At 43.0% G+C, this 20,087-nt stretch overlaps 1 protein-coding gene across 1 annotated transcript; it reads left to right on the top strand.

The window, feature by feature from the left end:
• Nucleotides 1-3,060: 3,060 nt before the first annotated feature.
• SERPINB2 (serpin family B member 2) lies at nucleotides 3,061-18,657 on the top strand. The gene is made up of 8 exons (XM_015083453.3): nucleotides 3,061-3,209; nucleotides 7,122-7,298; nucleotides 11,347-11,466; nucleotides 12,768-12,896; nucleotides 13,405-13,522; nucleotides 15,921-16,063; nucleotides 16,934-17,098; nucleotides 17,675-18,657. The coding sequence occupies exons 2-8, from the start codon at nucleotides 7,131-7,133 to the stop codon at nucleotides 18,077-18,079; spliced, it is 1,248 nt and encodes a 415-aa protein (XP_014938939.1). The 5' UTR covers nucleotides 3,061-3,209; nucleotides 7,122-7,130; the 3' UTR covers nucleotides 18,080-18,657.
• The last annotated feature ends 1,430 nt before the right edge of the window (nucleotides 18,658-20,087 follow it).

The following is a 20,087-nucleotide window of genomic DNA, read 5'->3' on the forward strand; positions in this document are numbered from 1 at the left end:
AGGTTGTACTGCATGTATAATGTTGTATCCTATTTTCCCCATATGATGATCTCACACATTTTCCTGGAGGATAAGATAAGGAGAAGGTGGGGCCCTTGCTGTTTCCTTATTCCCAACTTCCACAGAAGTGATCTGACATACAGCTGCTGCAAGTACTATTTCAGGTTCGAGAGACTTCACCTTGTTTATTTTATGATGGTAAGAGTCACTGTGTCGTAGCTCTGGTCTTCTAAACCACTTACTGATTGGACTATTTCAGTGGTCTCCTGGTAGGGGTCTCAGCCTTCTGGTTCTCCCTCTTCTAGACTTTTCAGATTCTTTTTCTCCTTCTCCTCCTCCTCCTTCTTCTTCTTCTTCTTCCACTTTTTACAAGCAACTTCCCTTCCCCAGAGTTTACGCGGGATGTCTTTAGATTATATCTCAGCTCAGTCTGATATCAGGTCCCCTCTCCTCTCTCTCCTTCCCCTACAACACCGGCTGCACCAAGCAGATCTCAGACAACTGCTCAACGGTCTTCGCTTCCCACTTCCCAATTCTAGTGCCTTCCCCTTTCAATCTTCATTTTTTTTTCTTTTCTCTTTATTGTTTCCTTGAGGCCCTCACACACATTTATCAATCCTTCAGCCACTCAGTTTGGCTTTTTATCACAAATTGCCTTTTATGCTTCCTCCAGCGGTTTGATGTGTGACCATAGTTTCTGTTTATACTGAGCTCATAAAATTTCTCTAATCTAGGCAGGAAGGCAACTTCCAAATCTGGCCACCAACAATCACTCCATTATACTAGCCAACCCTGTGGAACACTTACTGTGTGAACGATAATACGCTAAGCATCTGACAGACATGATCTCGTTGATTCTTCACAGAAGTCTATGCCATTTAGTAATGCTTAAATAATATAGACTTATTATTTATCATCTCATGTAACAATAACAACAAGAATGAGGACTAGAGGTAGGTCATTTCCAGAATTGACTTGGGAGTGCTCTGGTGTTAAGAGTCTGCTTTGGCATCTCTGCAAACCTCTTGGCCTTCCTGTGTAGCTGATGTATGGCGGGAGCATCTCCTGGCATCATATCCTCCTACAGTCAGGCTCAAAGTCAGGTAGAAGGGGATGGGATAGGATAGGGAAAATCTCTTTGCATGCCTCCCTCTTATCAGGAAGGAAAAATGTGCCTAGACATTCCCCAGCAGATTTCTCCCAAGCCTCACTGACCAGAATGTGGTTATATATCTACCCCCCTTGGCCAACAACTAGTCCCCGAGATAAAGGAATCTCTTGACACCTAAACAAAATCAGGGAGAAGAATAGCAAAAAGGATTGCTTCTGTGTAGGCAATGAACAGTACCAGCATTATTAGGAAATTGAAGCTCAGAGAGGTTGAGAAAGAAATTTGTGCAAGATTATACAACTCATAAGTGGCAGAAAGAAAATTCAAATTAGAGCTTTCTGAGTCTCTCAGGATCCCTATCATTGTTCACCACACTAAAGGGCTTTTCTCGTAAATTTTGACATTTCACTCAGTCAAAAGATATTTTGTAAGTACCGACTTGATGCTCAGCACTGTTCTCGCTGCTAAAGGTGAATCCAGTGTGGAATCTACTGAGGAATAGAAGTTCACTCAAATAAAATGCTTAGAACACATACGATTAGATGGTGAATCAATGAATAATACATTTTCATGTTGTAGCTCTGAGAGGTACAGTTCTGCATAGCATGAGTTCACTGAAGATTGTAGAAATCAAACTGGATTTCATGGAATCTCTGGGATGTGAGTAGAACCTCACAGATGTGGGTCAGTGGGGAGAAGGGAGGAGGCATTCCTGTTGAGAAGAATAACTTGGAAAAGTGTCAACGGCTCCCCCAAAATTTCATTTGATGTAACGGGAACACTTAGGAGTTGAAAGATCATTGTTGAGTGTGGGATTCCAGCTCTTTTTTCATGTGACCTGAGGTCTTCCAGCAATTAAAAAAAAAAAAATCACATAATTTGGCTTTTGGCTGCCAGACACAGATTCTGAAGAACACACCTATCCCATTGTCCCTCTGATAATAACGAGGGGTTTGGGTTAAGGCACCTCCACTCATTATGGCCAGAGACTCAAACGAGCAAGATGAGGTGAGGGTCGATCTGGTTCTGTGAACCACAGCCAAGATAAGCAGCTCACACGGGGCTCAAACCCATAGTCTTGGTTTCATCGACATGCAGGTTGTCAACCCAGCTCCCACGCATGGCCATGGAGCTCCCCATAGCAGCGGAGAAGAGATATGATTTTACTTCCACTCATCCCTTCTTGGGGATTTTCATACGTAACAGGAAAGCAAAGAGGAGAGAAGCCACCTTCACAGTGTGTTGCACTTTTCAAAAAGCTACAGCACTATGAACAGTTTTAGACCCAAATTATCTTTCACTATGTCTTTTATCTGTTTCTGTTCCTCAAATTCCTTTGGCTGTATTGAAACACCTAGTGATTTTCTTCAATCAAGTTTTCAACATCGTGATTCTACAGTTAAAAGTCAATTTCAAGGACACAGTGGATTTTATCTGTATAATAGAAGATAAGATCTGCGTTGGAAAGATGGGCAAATAGAAAGTTCTTTGGGTGTGGCTGGTGACAGGGGATTAGGGTGGAACCAGAATCATTTCGGAAATTACAGTTGGAGAAATTTAAGACAGTTTAAAATAAGCTCCAAGGAGGAAAAATAGTGGTTTTTCTTTTCCTTTCCATGCCCAAGAGTCGCTTGGGGGCTGCTTACACTCGAGAGAGAAAAACGATTGCATTGTCTTTAAATATTGCAAAGACCCACCAGCCTTTCCTGCACAAAGATAAGAGGGACGTTGTAGAATTCGGCACTGTCCTTGGGCGCGTGTGTAGAGGGGGACACTTGAACCTGAGGCTGACAGACTTCAGCTAATTTTAACAGGCATGTGTAGGTATTGCAAAATTCTTAAGTTTCTGAATGACGTCATCCTCTAGAACAAATTTCTTAAAGGGTGCCTTAGCAAACAAGCATTTTTATAATAGTGATGTCTTTCTGAGTAAAATGTTGAATCACTCAAAGGATACAGATTAGAAAGGGAGAGAGAGGGAAAAAAAAAAAGTTCCGTGGGAGGGGCAGAGCTTTATAAAACCAGCCTTCTCCATGTGTGTACTCAGACAGCTCGCTGAGGACTGTTTCCTGTCGGGAGTGCCTCCGGGAATAACCAGGTATCTCACTGATTTTCATGGCCATCTCCATGAAATATGGTTTCATTTCTTCTTCTTTCCTGCTGCTATTACTAATATAATGAAAATTAAAGTGTGGGATGTCTTTAGAAAAAGAGTAAAAATGTAGGGGCATGTCTCTTGGTTAGATTTTTTTAAGTGAAAATATTGTCACTTAAGATTTGAACTAAATTTACATTTAATATTGAACCAAATTGACATTTAATATGGCACTAAATTAAGACTTAGTCTTGAATCTCAGGAGCCAGCAAATGCCTGTGTAGCATTAACCGAACCAAAGTGCACATGCAGGTGATGATGCCAAATTCATCGAACAGGTTAGAATATGGATGTTCTTGACTAAGTAGGGTTTTGGCACTGAATTTGATGGAAAGAGTTAGGTTGATTGACATATGTTCATTTAGGCAAGGAAGGTAAACTATAAATTGTATATAAATATCATAAAAATTTTTTTTAAAAGATGACGGTCTTTATGACGATCAGAAACCAGAAATTAAGCAACCTGGGTTGGGTCAGTTTAACACCAGAGTGTTATCTATTGAAGTTTAGTTTATAATTGGTCAATTTAGTGAAAGAGAAGAATTAGCCAAACTAGTTGTTGGATTGGTGGAAGTAATAGTTTCATAAATAATTTAATACCCATAAGCAGACATTCATTATGAAAGTCACCAAACAACAGGAATTGCTTTTGATTTTGTTGGGAAGGGAATGTGTAAGTTTGGGTGGGAGGTTTCCTGAAAGTTACTGTTTTCTCTTTGTTTTCATTGATGTTTGTGGTCAATTTCTAAGTACTCCCACCCTGTAGTCGCAAAACAAATTGTTTCGCAAGCCACAGCAAACTCAGATCTCACATCCAGTGTCCATGGGAAGAGGGCTGTGATGGTGTGCCTGGGGGCCCCTCCCCACCTCTTGGTTCGTGTGCCGAGTCCCAGTGCACACTTGTCAACGTGTGTTGCAGGAAGTGACACAGATGTCACAGAGCCCAGCCCCACATATGCTCTCCATTTATTCTTCTCCATGATAATATTAAACCTTAATTAGCGGCATGATATTTGGAAGGTAATGAAACTGTAAATTGTGGGAGTTAAGAAATCCCAACAGGTGTTACCTGTTTGGGGCAATTATGCTATTTGATGTCATTCTGTGATGTCAGTTTGACATTGTCTTGGGCAGATTCCCTCCCAAATGTGAGCCGTGGACTTGTCTGAGAGGAAACGCACTCTCCATAAGCCTTGATAGATTCAGAAGGCTAAAAGCTTCTCAAACCCCATTTGAAAAGCACCAGGCTCGCAATCAGAAGACTGAGATTCGTGGCTTCAGAGCTCACTAGCTGGGCAAACTGCATGTTTATCCTTTGGTAACTAGATATTACTAGATTCTTCTGGGCAAGTGATTACATAAATTAAACAAAACAACGCTTCTGAAGGAATTTAGTAACGGCAGTATAGACGTGACATATTACTGTTTTATGTTACATGCGGTTAATTGAACTTTATCTAAAAAATAAAAGCTAGACTTTTTAAAAGAAGCAAATGCATATGGGACAATTTAATTTTGTCCTCATTTACTTTTTTTTTTCTTTATAAAGTCGCCAGAAATCTAACTTGGCATTAAAAGCCTCTCCAATAGTTTGTCTTGACATTTAAACTTACACTTAAGTTTTGTTAGTGTCAAAGTGACCTATTACACAGGAGACTATGAAGATTTCAGTCTAGGAGAAGCCTACAGTTCGTTTTTCTGGCTCTGGGGCCTTATTTACATTTTTCATACGAGGTTAGAGAAATATTTTATTTTTTATGCTAATTCTCAGTTTGTTTCCAAAATATTATTGATATAATTTACAAAAATCATCTGCCCAATAAGCCTAATAAACTTACAGATGGTTTTACATCAGTAGAAGGAAGAGGAAACAAATTTCTGAGTTACCCAAATTAATCTAATCTCAGTGATGAAGCAAGAAAAAACAAAAGTGAGGTTTTTTGTTTTGTTTTTCTCTTTCTTTCTTTCTTCTTTCTTTTTTTAACTTAATACTCCTTCTAGGAGCATAACAGACTCACTACTTTCCTATTTTCATTTCCTCTTTCTAGCATTTCTCAAGCTAGTAACTTGCCCAAACTCTTACACACAACAGTGCAATTCATCACCAGCAGGACAGGCAGTGGGGGGGGGGCATTGGCTCGAGTGGGTTTCTGAAGCAGACCTAGGCTTGAATCCCTGCACCATTGCAAGCACCTTGTGCAAGTTTCTTAACCTCTCTCCGCATCAGGAGGTAACCTATAAGGCAAAGTACCTTTTGCAGATCCTGTGAGGATTGAATGAGAAGAGGTGACAGTTTCAGGGACTACTTTTGCTTAATTTACAACTGTGTCCTGATATAATACAACCGGGTGGTATTCCAAATGAGAAACCTTGAAACAAAATGGCAATACTTTTCTTAAAAAGAAGGGTTCATGACCCAAGTGGTCGCCTAAGACAGCCACGGATGGGGAGGGAAGTGAGTGCTGGCCCTTGTTCGGAAGCCTGCTGAGTGAGCCAAGCCTACAGATGCAGGATGTCCTTCACCTTGGGGCCTACCCTCAGCCCCTCCTCAGCTCCGAGAAGCCATTGTCACAAGAAGATTTCCTGTGGGATCATGAGTGTCAGCGTCATGTGGTAGATTTATATATTTTGGTTAATTATAGGGTGTGTTTTAAGCCACCGTGAGAGCATAATACACAGTCGAGAAATGATCACTGGCCGGTACTAACAGATACCTACACACCTCGGGTGTGTCCATGCATTCCGCTGCACACGGAGACTTGGGTCACGGAAGGTGTGTCTGTCCTTTATCTTCAGGTGGTGATAGGGTGTGTGTGTGTGCGCGTGCGCGCGTGCACGTGCGTGTTTCATGCTCCCAGGATGATCTCTGTGGTTTTGTCTACAATGGTCTTTCCTGCTAGGGGGTGTCGGGAGAAGCAGGTGGCCGTTCCAGCACCCCCATACTGAACTCCCTAGCAGAGGGAGCTGTTTCATAGCTGGCTGCAGATGTAGGTGTGTGTGTGGTGGGGGTCGGGGGGACAGGAGGTAGGAGCTGGTTCATCAGCTGGTGAAAATCAGCAGGTGAAAATACCCACCCTCAAACAATGACTCTAAGCCGCTTCTAGAAGCAGAGAATCTGAAAGAAGATTGACAGTCTCAACCCGGGGCCAAGAATAAGTGTGCATGTGGCACACGTTTGAATGTGTGTGTGTTTGCTTCTGTGCATGCTGTATATTTGTGGACGCAGCTCAGAGCTTGAAAGCATGACCTGGAGGCCACCCCACCTGGCTTCAATGCTTAGTCCTGCCCTTCCCAGGTGAGGGACGCTGGTCACTTCTCTGATGCTCTGGGCAGCAGTTTCTTCCTTTGTAAAACATGAATAGCAATGCCTTCCTCAACGGGGTTCGGCAAGAATTAAATGGTTGGTAAAATGTTTAGGACAGCATCGGTTGTATAGTAAGAATCTAATGGACGCTATTTTTTGTTATTATTGTTATTATTACTGTGTGGAGTATCACTACTCATCATTTAACTGTTCACTACATCTCAGGATCGGCCACCTAATCCCCAGGATCCAATGCAAAAAGAAAATGCAGAACCCCCTGTTTAAAATGACTAAGTTTCATTATTTTATGAGTAAGTCACTCAAGCTGGTGAGAGCAGAGCATCTCACCAAGCACGGAGCCCTTTGTGGCTGCACAGGTCACACGAGCATGACGCCCTCTGGCCTCTACTTCATGTGGTTCCATAAAGGAAGAACAGAGAGGGAGCCCCTGTCCCGTGCAGGGTACACCCTGGACTTCTCTGCTGATATCACCCAAAATATTGAGTCACCTTTTAGAGCTGGTTTTTTTTTCTTCCTCACTTTCCTTCTAGGCTGAAACAATGGAAGACCTTTATGTGGCAAACACGATCTTCGCCCTCAATTTTTTCAAGCATCTGGCAAACACCAGCACCACCCCGAATCTCTTCTTCTCCCCCTGGAGTATCTCATCCACCATGGCCATGGTCTACCTGGGTGCCAGGGGCAACACTGCAGACCAGATGGCCAGGGTAAGTGTTTGTGAAAGCCCCAAACCAGGACTGGGTCATTCCTGAGTGGAATGATAGAATCACAATATCATGGTTCAGAGGTAGCTTGACTCCAACAATCGTCACGCGCCCTTACGACACAAGTGGCCTAGATTCAAATCTGCAGAACCGCTAAACCACAGAAACTCACAACCGTCGAGTTGAGTGCAGAGGGCGCACCAGAGTTTCTGCTCGTGCAAGGCCGGAAACAGTGACAACATCCAGTGTCTTATAACATAATGTTTATACTTTCCAAAGCATCTTGCGTGCTTTATCTCATTTGGCTTTAAGACAAGTGTCATTTTACAGATGGAAGACAAGGCAGTGTGAGCCCAGCAGCTCTCAGGGTCTCCTGCGGTTTCTTCACTCCTAGATCAGGCTCTGGTTTTTGTTTTGTTTTTAAGTTTGTTCATTTGTTTCGCGATGGACAGAGACAGTGCGAGCGGGGGAGGGGCAGGGAGCGAGAGGGAGAGAGAGAGAATCCCGAGCAGACTCCACGCTGTCAGCCCACAGCCCGATGCGGGGCTCGAACTGATGAAACCATGAGACGGTGACCAGAGCTGAAAACGAGATTCGGAGGCTTAACTGACTGAGCCGCCCAAGCGCCCCTAGATCAGGCTCTTTCAATGGCTCTACCACTGTGATGTGTTTGCTCCTCACACAATCAAAGAATCCCTCCAGTGGTTTTAAGAGAGTGTCATGAAGAGTTGGTCACCACACTGCTGGAGAGACAAGGGGAGCGTGTGACGTCACAGGGCCTCGGCCATGTTATCCACCCGGTGGGGTCATGTCAACAAAATGGGGTGTGGCATGATGGCCCCGTTTTCCAAATCGAGGTCCGCAGGGTGTCCAGCAGCATTGTGAGGTATTTACGTCAAGGCCGCTGGCTTTAGTGCTTGGTGAAGGGACATAAGCTCAGTCAGGGGACACTTTCGCTGAGTCAAGGGCCTTGGAAATACATTGAACCCCACACCACGACGCTCCCACGGGATGAATTCGGTACATTTAAAAAGGCACATGTTCCTGAGACGTCCTCGGTCCGTGAGCCAGATACAGTCATCACGCAATTAAGATTCTTTCAGATTCACAGACACACAAACCTTGACATTGTGTGCTTGAAATCCAGGCTCCACTTTCTCACAAGCACGGACTGTGTTTGAGTCACACCAAAGTGCCCCTGGCCACGTTCGCGTTTCCCATGAGAACCGTGGCTGAGTGCAGATGTGTCCTCTGGTGCACAGTGACCCATTTACCTTGGGCCTTGGTTGAGGTGGTTCACAGAAAGAGTGTTAGCCAATCTCACTGCAGGAGGAAAGGAAGAAAAAAAAAACATCACTCCCTGTGTGTTTGGTAGTTTAGCCATCAAGACTTTCAACAAAATTTGGTTGCTCAACTCTGATACCAGCAACATTTGGCAACACCTCTTCCTCTTAATTTTCTTTCCCTTGAAAAAAGAAAAACCGTGAGCTGCATTGCAAACTTTAGAAAACGGCGGGGTCTTAATTAAAAAAAAATTTTTTTTTAATGTCTATGTATTTTTGAGAGACAGAGCACGAGTTGGGGAGGACAGAGAGAGAGAGGGAGACACACACACAAGCTGAAGCAGGCTCCAGGCTCTGAGCTGCCAGCCCAGAGCCCGACGCGGGGCTCAAACTCATGGACCATGAGATCATTACCTGAGCTGGAGTCGGACGCTTAACCGACTGAGCCACCTAGGCGCCCTGGGTCTCAATTTTTTTTAATGAAGAAGGGATCAGAAGCAATATGTTTTGAGGGAAAATGATAAGTGAAGTACTCTACGTTGTTAAAATGGAAAAATAGATTTTGATCCCAAAGGAAAATGAACTTGCTGGTCACTCTGGGCACAGTACAGCTTTTCCCTATTGGGAAAGAGCTTTAAGCTCGTGGATCTATGCAAGGATTTTATGCTGTTTTCCTGTAACTCCGCTGCATGTACGGATTTTAAACTTTAAAGGCAAATTTGGTTAATTCTCTACTAAAAAGAAAAATAGGCTGGTTGGCTTGGAGGAGGAAGAAAGGACTTGGGGGACAGGCCAGGTTGGGTTTGAGCGGTGGCTTTGCCACTCTTTATGAGGTGTGTGAGGAAAGGCATTGAAAGTCCCTGCACCTCAGTTTTCTCATCTACGGTATGAGAATGGAAATACCCAGCCTGCAAGACAGTTGTGCAGATTAGAGATAACATGAAAAGCAGCTGCTGGCAGTCCTTGATCTAACAGCTAATGCTTTATTAGTGCCTTAGCGAGGCACCTTTCTAAGAGCGTTTTATGAATTTGCCCCCATGCTACACAATCCTATGAGGCAGAGGCTATGATCACCATACTCATTTTGCAGATAAGGAAGCAGGGGCAGGAAGAGGCTGCATTGTTGAGAATTGGTGCGGCTGGTAAAGACGATGGTGTTGTAGTGGGAAGAAAGGAAGACATCGAAAGGATCAACTCTGGTAGCACACATCTATGTGAGACCGGCATGCAAGCAAGGAGTGTTTCTTCTAGCTCTTTTTATTTTTTACTTTTTTTGTAATGTTTACTTATTTTTGAGAGAGAGAGCCATAGAGCATGAGTGGGGGAGGAGCAGAGAGAGAGGGAGACACAGAATCGGAAGCAGGCTCTGGGCTCTGAGCTGTCGGCACAGAGCCCGACACGGGGCTCAAACCCATGAACTGTGAGATCATGACCTGAGCTGAAGTTGGAACGCTCTACTGACTGAGCCACCCAGGTGCCTCTCTTCCAGCTCTTCTGTTCAGGATAAGGCCACAGACCCGCCCCGGCTCAGCTGCCTATCTGGGCAGTGTGCCTGCCTCCCTATTTACTCCATGACTCAGCACGGCCCAGGGTCCCCCCTCCCATTTCCCAGTTTCTTCAGGGGCTTTTGCAATGATTCAGGAAGGCTTTGCAGTGTCTCAGGAAGGCTATAGTGCTGCCCAGGAGACTCCTGATTTAAGCATCAACCTCCCTAGGAGGGATGAAAACCAGAAATGCTGTTTCAGGGACAGAGTAGGACCACTTCTCTTCAGAAGGTCAGCTAGGACTTATGGTGTAGAATCTGAGGAGCAGAGAAAGATCCCACAACCCCTGCCACCTTTCCTTCCAACCCAGACACTCACCCCCCGGCTGGATAAGCCTGCCTTTCCTTTGGTAGCCGGGTCCCCACCATCAGTCTGTTTACCAGATGAGTTCCTCCTCACCGTGGGCCCCACAAGGGATGTGCCTCAGGACCAGTGGGACCCAAGGGCTGTTGGAGGCTGGCGGGAGGCCTGGGTACAAGGCCAGCCTGGGGGTGCTGAGACTGGAGAGGCCAGGCTGGGAAGTCGTAATGCTGGGAAGGAGTCTGAGGCAGCTTCATAGAGGGCCAGGCTGCACCTGCCAGCTTCACTGTGATATCTGGATCTGCCACCTACAACATAAAGAGATTCATAGTGTCAACTGACCCCTGTCACCTGCCCCCCACCTGGATGTTCATTTCTATGTGTAATATGGTATGTGCAAGTATTTCAGGTGATACCTGTTAAGATTAGCTGTTTTTATGCTCAAACTGACTTTGTCTTGTAGTTTTTGACAGATTAAAAGTATGTAATACATAAGGCCGTTGAGAAGGGAGGTCACGAATTAACTTTATTACTTTCTTCAAAATACTGGCATTTTTTTTATCAAGGCAACTTATGGGCTGGACGATAATTTAGATGATTTTAGTGAAGAGGTTATAAATCATCTCCATAATAACAAATTGTTGTCAAAATGGCCAGCATATGGATTAATATAAAATAACTCAGGCTGTTTTCTATGAGGGAAATTTCTTGTATATTATGTAAAAATATATATTATTTTTATATTATAATACAATATATATTCTCGTATATTTTGTATAAAGAGTATCTGTGCTCGTTCCCCGACGCAAAGGCAGGGAAACAGACAGGACCACTAAGAGGTACTTGATTGCCCCTGGTTTACAGGTCAAGTAATCTAGCAGGAAAATATACTCATAAATCTATTCCCTCTAATTCCAATTGTAGGTGTTTCAGTTTAACAAAGTTGGAGTCTATGAAGTCCCCGCAGTGACCCCGGAGAAGTTCACGGGCTGTGAACTCAAGCAGCAGATCCAGAAGGTCCCTTATCCTGAGGCTATTTTGCAGGTATCTGACTCACTGGTTCCTAATTTCTTTTGTATTTTATTTCTGGAATCTTCTTGTCTTAAAGTCACAATGTTAGACAAGGAAAGAAACTAGTACAACTTCCCCTGTTCATCGAAAGAAAACTAAGACTCAGAACCCTTAAATAAATATCCTACGGGCACACCGCGAAGCACGGGCAGGGCCGGGGTAGAAGCTATACTTTATGACTTTCAGGCCAAGACTGAGTCTAAATTTGATCACACCCGGAGCTGGGCATGTGTAATTTATTCTGAAACTGTGGTAGCAACTCCTAGAATACACATGCACGGATGCAGAGTTCCAGGTAGGAGAAGGTAAGGAGTGACCAAAACTTGAGGAGTGGGGTAGGTCGTGCCCAGTGATTTTGTGAGAGACCACCGACACTTAGATCTCCCTCCAGACCCCTCTATCTATCATCTGTCCATGTGTGTAATGTGTGTGTGTGTGTGTGTGTGTGTGTGTATCTATTTATCATCTGTCTATCTCAGACTAGTGTCTTTTCTCAGTATTCTATTTCCTTAAACACAAGCTATCCAGCTAACTTATAAGAACTGGGCATAGCTGTGCTCCTATTGAATAAACAACTTCCATAATCACGTTTGTGAGTTAGGCGGGGGAGATACCTCCCATAGCTTCCTTCTTGGGAATGGTACTCCACCTGTCTACTGCCCAAGGAATTACGGGCTAGAGGCAGTGGAGAGACCCCCTTCAATATGGAGACTCAGCCAGGTCTCCCGTGACACCTGGGACAGTCCATCTGCAGGGTTCCGGGCTTGGCTGCTGCAGCGACTAAACCCCGTTGTCTATCATCATGCTTACAAACTCGGGGTTGAAGATCAGAATTCCTCTTTGTTTTCAAGGCTTCCTAAAACCCAGATTTTCCACTGCACAAACTGCCCTTTAATTGTAAAATGGGTACTTTCAGGCATTATATGAACTTTTTCTAGATCCCCTCTAGATTTTAAATTTTAATGTGATAAAATTCCTTAGAGACCTGGAAGTTTAGGAAATCATAAAAGAAGCCTCACTTTCTTTTAGGATGTCGGTCACTTCACGGTTAAGTACAACCTGTAGGCGCAGCAAACTTTGAAACAAGTGAAACATTACCTCATTAGTTTTAATGCACCACATCAAAAGTATTTCCTCAGAGATTCCTCTAAAGCATCAGAAAAAAGTATACCTTAATACAGCATTTTATTGTTGCATTGAAAAAAAAATGCTTAAGAAATAACTTGTTTAGTCATCCTGTGTTATATAAATAGAGTCCCTCTTTTCTGTTTAAGGCACAAGCTGGAGATAAAATCCATTCATCTTTCCATTCGCTCAGCTCTGCAATCAACGCATCCACAGGGGGGTGTTTATTGGAGACTGTCAATAAGCTGTTTGGAGAGAAGTCTGCGAGATTCAAGGAAGTAAGTGAAACCTGTAATTGAAATTGCAGGGCCCCCAACGTGCCATGAGGTCACTTTCAAAGCTGTAGTCTGAGAGAATCTGTAGTCGTGGAGAGAATCAGAGTTCCACGCAAGCTCCCTAAGACTCCTGAACACCCTTGGTCGTGGCAGGCTCCCCTTGTTGGATGACCCCTCCCATGGCTGCAAAAGCCTCGTGTGCAGAATGAGTCCTAAATATAGAGGGACAGTGATTTCCAGAGCTGCTACCACAAGCCCAGCCTTTCCCTCCTACCTAGTGTCTATAATGCACAGTGCAGGAGGGCAAATGAGTGTGGGGAAGAGGGTCAACAGAGCACTTATAATCCACACCATTTCCTCTTCCAGCCCCCAAACCCCCCATCCCCCTCCACCCCTACCCCTACCTACTCAGGCCCCTGAGTCTTGATAGGAGAGCTCGTGATTTACAATTATACTAAGACTTGTTCGGTATATATTCGATGTAACCTTTGGCCCATTTCTTGTTTTAAAGGAATATATACAACTCTCCAATAAATACTACTCTACGGAACCCCAGGCACTTGACTTCCTAGAATGTGCAGAAGAAGCCAGAAAAGAGATTAATTCCTGGGTCAAGACTCAAACCAAAGGTAAAACCAAAGCAATTATTTTCTGTTCTTCTCTTATAAAACTCTGATCTATTTACAAAAAAAAAAAAAAAATCATTCCTATACTTAACCCTAACTCCCTTAAAATTCACCCAATCTTAGTTATTTGGTTAATGTAATATTTTTCTTGTTTAGCTGAGTGGCCTTTTAAGTGAGAAAAATAGTTGAGGTCTAACTAATGGAAGACGTAAATTCGGTACTTAATCTGATTTTGGATGTGACCTTGGGATGGACTGTGACAGCAGACAGACATGTTTTCCAATGTAGGAAATAATCAGAACTGAAATCATTGTGCTCTGTGTCCACTGTGGACAAAAACAAAGAAAAGAGACATGACCCTCCAGTGAGTAACCGGTGTGAGACCATCGGCAGTAGAAAGAGAGGGGCCAGAAAACTATTTTAACTGTTTTTCACCATTCAGAGTGCATCTGCCGTGAAGTTCCTTTGGTCCCTGATAAACCACTTCTGCTGTTGCAGCTCAAGCCCCCAACTCTTTCATAGGCTCCTGCCTCACTTTGTATTCGTCACAAGGACTCAAACGTAATTAAACCTTCCGTCCGTTGTTCCTGAATTCAATCCTTCAGTCAACAATGGTATTTATCCATCACATATTATGTGCCAGGCACTGAACATGCGAAGGAGGATGAAAATGGCAAATGAAACAGAACCCAGACTCTAGTTTAATCCAACAGCCTGTGCTTCACCACTCTTGGCTGTCAAGCTCATTCCTAACCGCCATGCTTACTTTTTATGCATTCCTTAACTTCAGAGTTTAAGTGGCAAACCAAAGTCCTAGCCTTTCCTAGAGGCATCTCCCAGCCACATTCTCAACTCCCCCTCTTCTCCACTCCTTTGGTGCTTTGTCAGCTTCGTGATGCCTGTTAAGGTTTGCCTTGTACAGCCTTGAACTGTTACAGAATGGATTTGATTTTGTTAACTTTGTCATCCCACATAGACCACCATACTTGCGGGGAGGGCCAATATGTCCACCTCTCCTGTGTCCCCGCAAAAATTAGCACAGTCTTTGGCTGATAATGGAAAGCCTTCATTCTTCCAAATTTCCACGTAGAATTATAGGTCTTAAACAAATAATTACTGAATAGCAACATATAGATGGATTTCTAAGAAGAAAAACAGAGATTATTATGAAGGCAGAGCTGTTTTGGTATTTCATAGATTAATGAGCTTTTAGGACTGGAAAGGTCCTTGGAGATAACTTATCCAAATTTACCCCTTTAGGGTTGTAGACTCCAGGCCCCTGAGACATTAATCAACTCATTCAAGATTTCACTATCAGTGAGTGGTGAAGCTGGGGGTTCCTCTTCTTTGATCCCTAGTCTCATTCTGGAATTCTTCATTTGGATGTTTAAAGAGTTTGTTTGGTAACTTAGGCAAAAAATAACTTTTCACGTGACACTTGTGTGTAAAACATTGTTTCCGGCAATAGTTTGGTGTGGCTGGATTTCCCGGCTCCCGTACTGGGAAAAAGCATATGAATTAAGCCCTGTAGAATTTCAAAAATATTTTTGTTTCTCTGAAAATAGTCCATCTACTTCTGTTATTCATTTCTATTGTGGATTTTGAAATCACTCTTCTAAAATAGTGATGAACTGAGGACACACAGGAAGCAGAGAACATGAAGATTAACAGAAATGAAAGTAAAAACTGCAGAATTCAGGAGACATGTGGAAGTTTTGCTTTTTTGGAAGAGCACGAACCGTTTCTCTTCAAGTATTGCCTTCAGTGGCTGTGAATCTAGGAATTACATTGTCACAATGCCAAGCCATCCTTGTATGTTCCAATTACTGAGAACCTTCCTTCCCTGGCACACTCTTGTATTCCCTTCTCTGCATTGCCATGGGACTTTGTAATCTCATAGTTTCTTACACATTGTTTGACAGCTGGTTTTGAATGCCTCTTCCAATATTGTCAGCCCCACCAGGGCAGTATTTCCTTTTCCTCCTCTTGTTTCTGTATGACTCCTAGTGAAGGTCTAGCAGGACTTTAGAAAAAAAAGTTTTTGAATGGATCCATGTATCAGACCCATCAATTGTCTGGACCAGATATAGAAGGAGCACCAAACTTTGAGAGACTTTGAGAAAACAAAGGAGGTGAAAGTCTTTCCAAGTTTGATGGTCATTCTAAATTTCGATGCATTACTCCTCCATTTTCTCTTGGAATTTGCAAACCTTCTGAGAAATGTGGTCTGCTTTATTTATGCTTTGAATAAATTGGGAGAAAAACTTGAGCTTGAAGCCATCACCTCTGCAGAGTTTGACAATTGTAGATGACGAGTTTGATGGTGACTCCGAGGATTTCAAATCATAGTAAGGTCATGCTTCTTGGTCATGAAACCTAACATGTGTCATGTTTTCCATAGGCAAAATCCCAGACTTGTTACCTGAAGGTTCTGTAGACAGGGACACCAAGATGGTCCTGGTGAATGCTGTCTACTTCAAAGGAAAGTGGAAAACTCCGTTTGAGAAGAAATTAAACGGGCTTTATCCTTTCCGTGTGAATGCGGTATGAGACAACAAGATGAATTATGAATTTTCCTGAAATATGTTTTAGGATCTTAGCCAAGACAGAGAAAGAAAAGTTAAAGACCATGCATGAACTGAATGGTCTGCATGAACTGTTTCTCTTCAAGTATTGCCTTCAGTGGCTGTGAATCTAGGACTTATGTTGTCACAATGCCAAGCCATCCTTCGGGCTGATTTTTTTTTTTTTACCCAATTTTATAATAATTTGAGGGAATTCTCTGTTTATTTGTTAATGACCACATTCATTCTGTCATTTATGTCACAAAGTTAAGTGAAGCCTTGGCAGTTTTCAGTAGTAGCCAAGAACGGTGATGCCTGGGGGATATATTGAGTGGACATTTGGAAGCTGGTCACATGACACTGACTTGCTCATCATACATTATGCACATTGGACAGTGGGTTGACTCTTTCAAACTACTGAGTATCACTCAGTAATTTTCTGAGAGGCCATATGAATAGTGGTGGAGACCATGGGCTTTATAATATACAATCGTGGATGTAGATGTAGGCTCCACCGCTAGGGTTCTACTAGTAACCAGCCAAGACCTTATTTATCTTCCATGTGTTCCATTTTTGTGATCAATAACACTTGGCGGTCGTAAGGTTTCAATGAGATTTCAAGGAATTCTTGGCCCACGGCAGGTACTAAAGAAATATTTTAGTGTTATTATAATTATTATTATTGTCCATCTTAAAAATAACTATAAGGGCATACAAATAATTTGTTTTGTTGACTTTTAAGAATATATCTCCTCAACACCTAAGCCGAATCTATTCTCTTTTATGTCTAATTGTAAAACTCTTGACATCTTAATACCAACTTCCTTATTTTACTTTTTAATAATTTTAGACTCAGCGCACACCTGTTCAGATGATGTACCTGCGTGAAGACCTGAACATTGGATACATAGGGGACCTAAAGACTCAGATTCTAGAACTCCCATACACTGGAGATGTTAGCATGTTCCTGTTGCTTCCAGATGAAATTGGGAATATGTCTACTGGCTTGGAGTTGGTAAGCTGTTCCAGCTTGTATCGGTTTAAACCTCTGGAGCTAAACTTACTTTCCCTGATAAACACGTCTGCACCTTAGAAAGTGGTATACAGTTTCTCACAGACACATAAATTGGTTAGTAATAAATGTGCACGTCACAAACTTTCATTCAGAGCATTAAAATACGTCACACAGGCTAACTTCCTGCAAAAATGTTACCAGTGTATTGAATTTTTATATCACCCACAATGTGGTAAAGTTAGTCATTGATTTTTTTTTTAAATGTTTGTTTATTTTTGAGAGAGAGAGAGACAGACAGACAGACAGAGACAGAGCATGAGCCGGAGGTGGGGGGCGGGGGTGGCAGAGAGAGAGGGAGACACAGAATCCCAAGCAGGCTCCAGGCTCTGAGCTGAGCCCAAAGTGTGGCTTGAACTCATGAACCACGAGATCATGACCTGAGCCAAAGTCAGACTCTTAACCAATGAGCCACCCAGGTGCCCTAAAGTCATTGATTTTTAACATTAGACTTTTAAGTTGTTTTCCTTCTTTTGCGAGCACTTACTGACTTTTTTTTTTTAATATGTGGATTTGTAGCTCGAAAGGGAAATAACCTATGATAAATTCATTAAGTGGACCAGCAAAGACACGATGGCCGAAGATGATGTGGAAGTGTACCTACCCCAGTTCAAATTAGAAGAGCGTTATGAGCTCCAGTCCATTCTCAGGAGCATGGGCCTAGAGGATGCCTTCAGCAAGAGCCAGGCCAATTTCTCCGGAATGTCCGAAAGGAATGACCTGTTTCTGTCCAAAGTGTTCCATCAGGCCACTGTGGATGTGAACGAGGAGGGCACTGAGGCAGCCGCTGGCACCGGGGCCACGATGTCAGGGAGAACTGGCCACGGGGGCCCACAGTTTGTGGCGGATCATCCTTTTCTCTTCTTTATCCTGCACAAAATCACTAAGAACATTCTCTTTTTTGGCAGGTTTGTCTCACCCTAAAGTGGAAAAGTTCCGTTTCTGCACAGGATTTTGTAGTATGAACTGTAAGCCTCAGAATTGCTGTTAGTTGCCAAACATTTAGAGACTTTTTCTATCTATTTCTGGTTTTTTTTCCCCCTCTGAACAACTTCTACTACATGCTAATGATAAGTACAGAAATAACTAGACCACTGTCAACCATAACTCTGAAACCCTGTTAACCATTTGGTCTCTAAGTGGAAGGATGTTCCATTTAGTTCTTCCTTACTAGTTTATTTTGTAGCGTTGACTTTTACTGTATTATTTATTATTTTATATAATGGTTTTTGTTATTGTTCACCGCCAGTTGCTGAAGCTGATATAGTTAGAGAAGCAGGTGATCAGTTACTTTTCTACCTAAAAAAATGCATTTGCTCATTTGTATAATGAAGAATGAGTAGTAGTCCTTCCATGCCCTTTATAACAAATACCCAGAAGAAAGCAGTGAACGACAAGAAAATGTATGTTATGTGCATTTCCAGCCTTAATGTATCACATGGTTGTGTCTATAACTTATGTGAAATTGCGAATATATAAAAAATAAACATGTCTCCACACAACCATTTGTTTGTTGTCCTTCCACTAGGTTTTTAGACCATAAGACCATTATACCTCAATTCCCAGGAATCAAGCATCATGTCTCATTTTGGGGGACCAAAAAAACCCACACAATAAAGGAGACAAGGGGAGAATTGATCCTGCAAGGAGCCCCACTGTTGGGAATGGGGTGGGATTGTGTGAAAAATGGTTTTGAGATGCCTTCTCATAGCAGTCAAAGGCACAGTGATTCAGAAGAGTTTGAGGCTTGGTGCTTAGGGGACACTCACATTTAAACTCAAGGATATCAGGAATAAACACCAAGTCCAGTGGTTCAGACATAGAACCAAGGTCAAGGTCATTGAGCTGAGCGTTCAGAGGAGGGGAAATGGGCTGGAGGAGAAATACAAATGGCTTCTTTTAGGGGTGTTTGTTTCAAAATAGCCCTGAAAGCTTTTGAGTCGGTCTTACTCAGAACAGAATGTATTCTAAGTCCTGAGAACTAAGGCAGGTCTAGTTTGGGGAGTCCGAGCTGGTGGCAGAGTCTGGCTGCAGGAGCGTGGCTGGATCCTGGGAATGTTTCCCAGGCAGCCCCCTGCCTGTGTTGGAAGACAGGGACCGATGACCCACTGGAACATGGTGGCTAAACAGGTTACCTCAGGCCCTTGACTGTCCACACCTAAAATCTCAGTGTTGGCACTTACGACTCATCTAACCATGGGCCTGGAATAGTGCTTCTATATACTTTGGTTTTCTTTCCTTGTCAACTAGAAAAAGTAAGGCTTTCCCATAAGGTTGCCATGATGGTTAAATGAATTCATACATCATAAGCAATTAAAAGAATGTAGATGGCATACAGTGTTTAATAAATACTAGTGTTGGTGATCATTACCTTTGTCAGAAATAAAACTGTTACACTGTCAGCTTGTCAGAAGTAGAATCCCAGGGGCGCTTGGCTGGCTCAGTCAGTAGAACGTGTAACTCTTGATTTTGGGGTCGTGAGTTTGAGCCCCATGTTGGGTGTGGAGATTACTTAAATACAGTAAAATAATTTTAGAAATGTAGAATCCCAAAAAATTATAAAAAATTAAGTTTTAAAGGCTTGAACAGTGGTTTACTTCCTCTAAATCAGACATTATTGAAAATTAAGCGTTCTTGGGGCGCCTGAGTGGCTCAGTCGGTTGAGCGTCCGACTTCAGCTCAGGTCACGATCTCGCGGTCCATGAGTTTGAGCCCCGCGTCGGGCTCTGTGCTGATGGCTCAGAGCCTGGAGCCTGCTTCGGATTCTGTGTCTCCCTCTCTCTCTGACCCTCCCCCATTCATGCTCTGTCTCTCTCTGTCTCAAAAAAATAAATAAACGTTTAAAAAAAAAAAGAAAATTAAGGGTTCTTGCCTCTTGCATTCTCTTACACCGAAGTTCATTCTTTTGTGTGCTTCTGATAATTCAGCAAGA

The sequence above is a fragment of the Acinonyx jubatus genome, chromosome D3, assembly GCF_027475565.1.
Source record: "Acinonyx jubatus isolate Ajub_Pintada_27869175 chromosome D3, VMU_Ajub_asm_v1.0, whole genome shotgun sequence".
In the NCBI taxonomy this organism is placed as follows: domain Eukaryota; kingdom Metazoa; phylum Chordata; class Mammalia; order Carnivora; family Felidae; genus Acinonyx; species Acinonyx jubatus.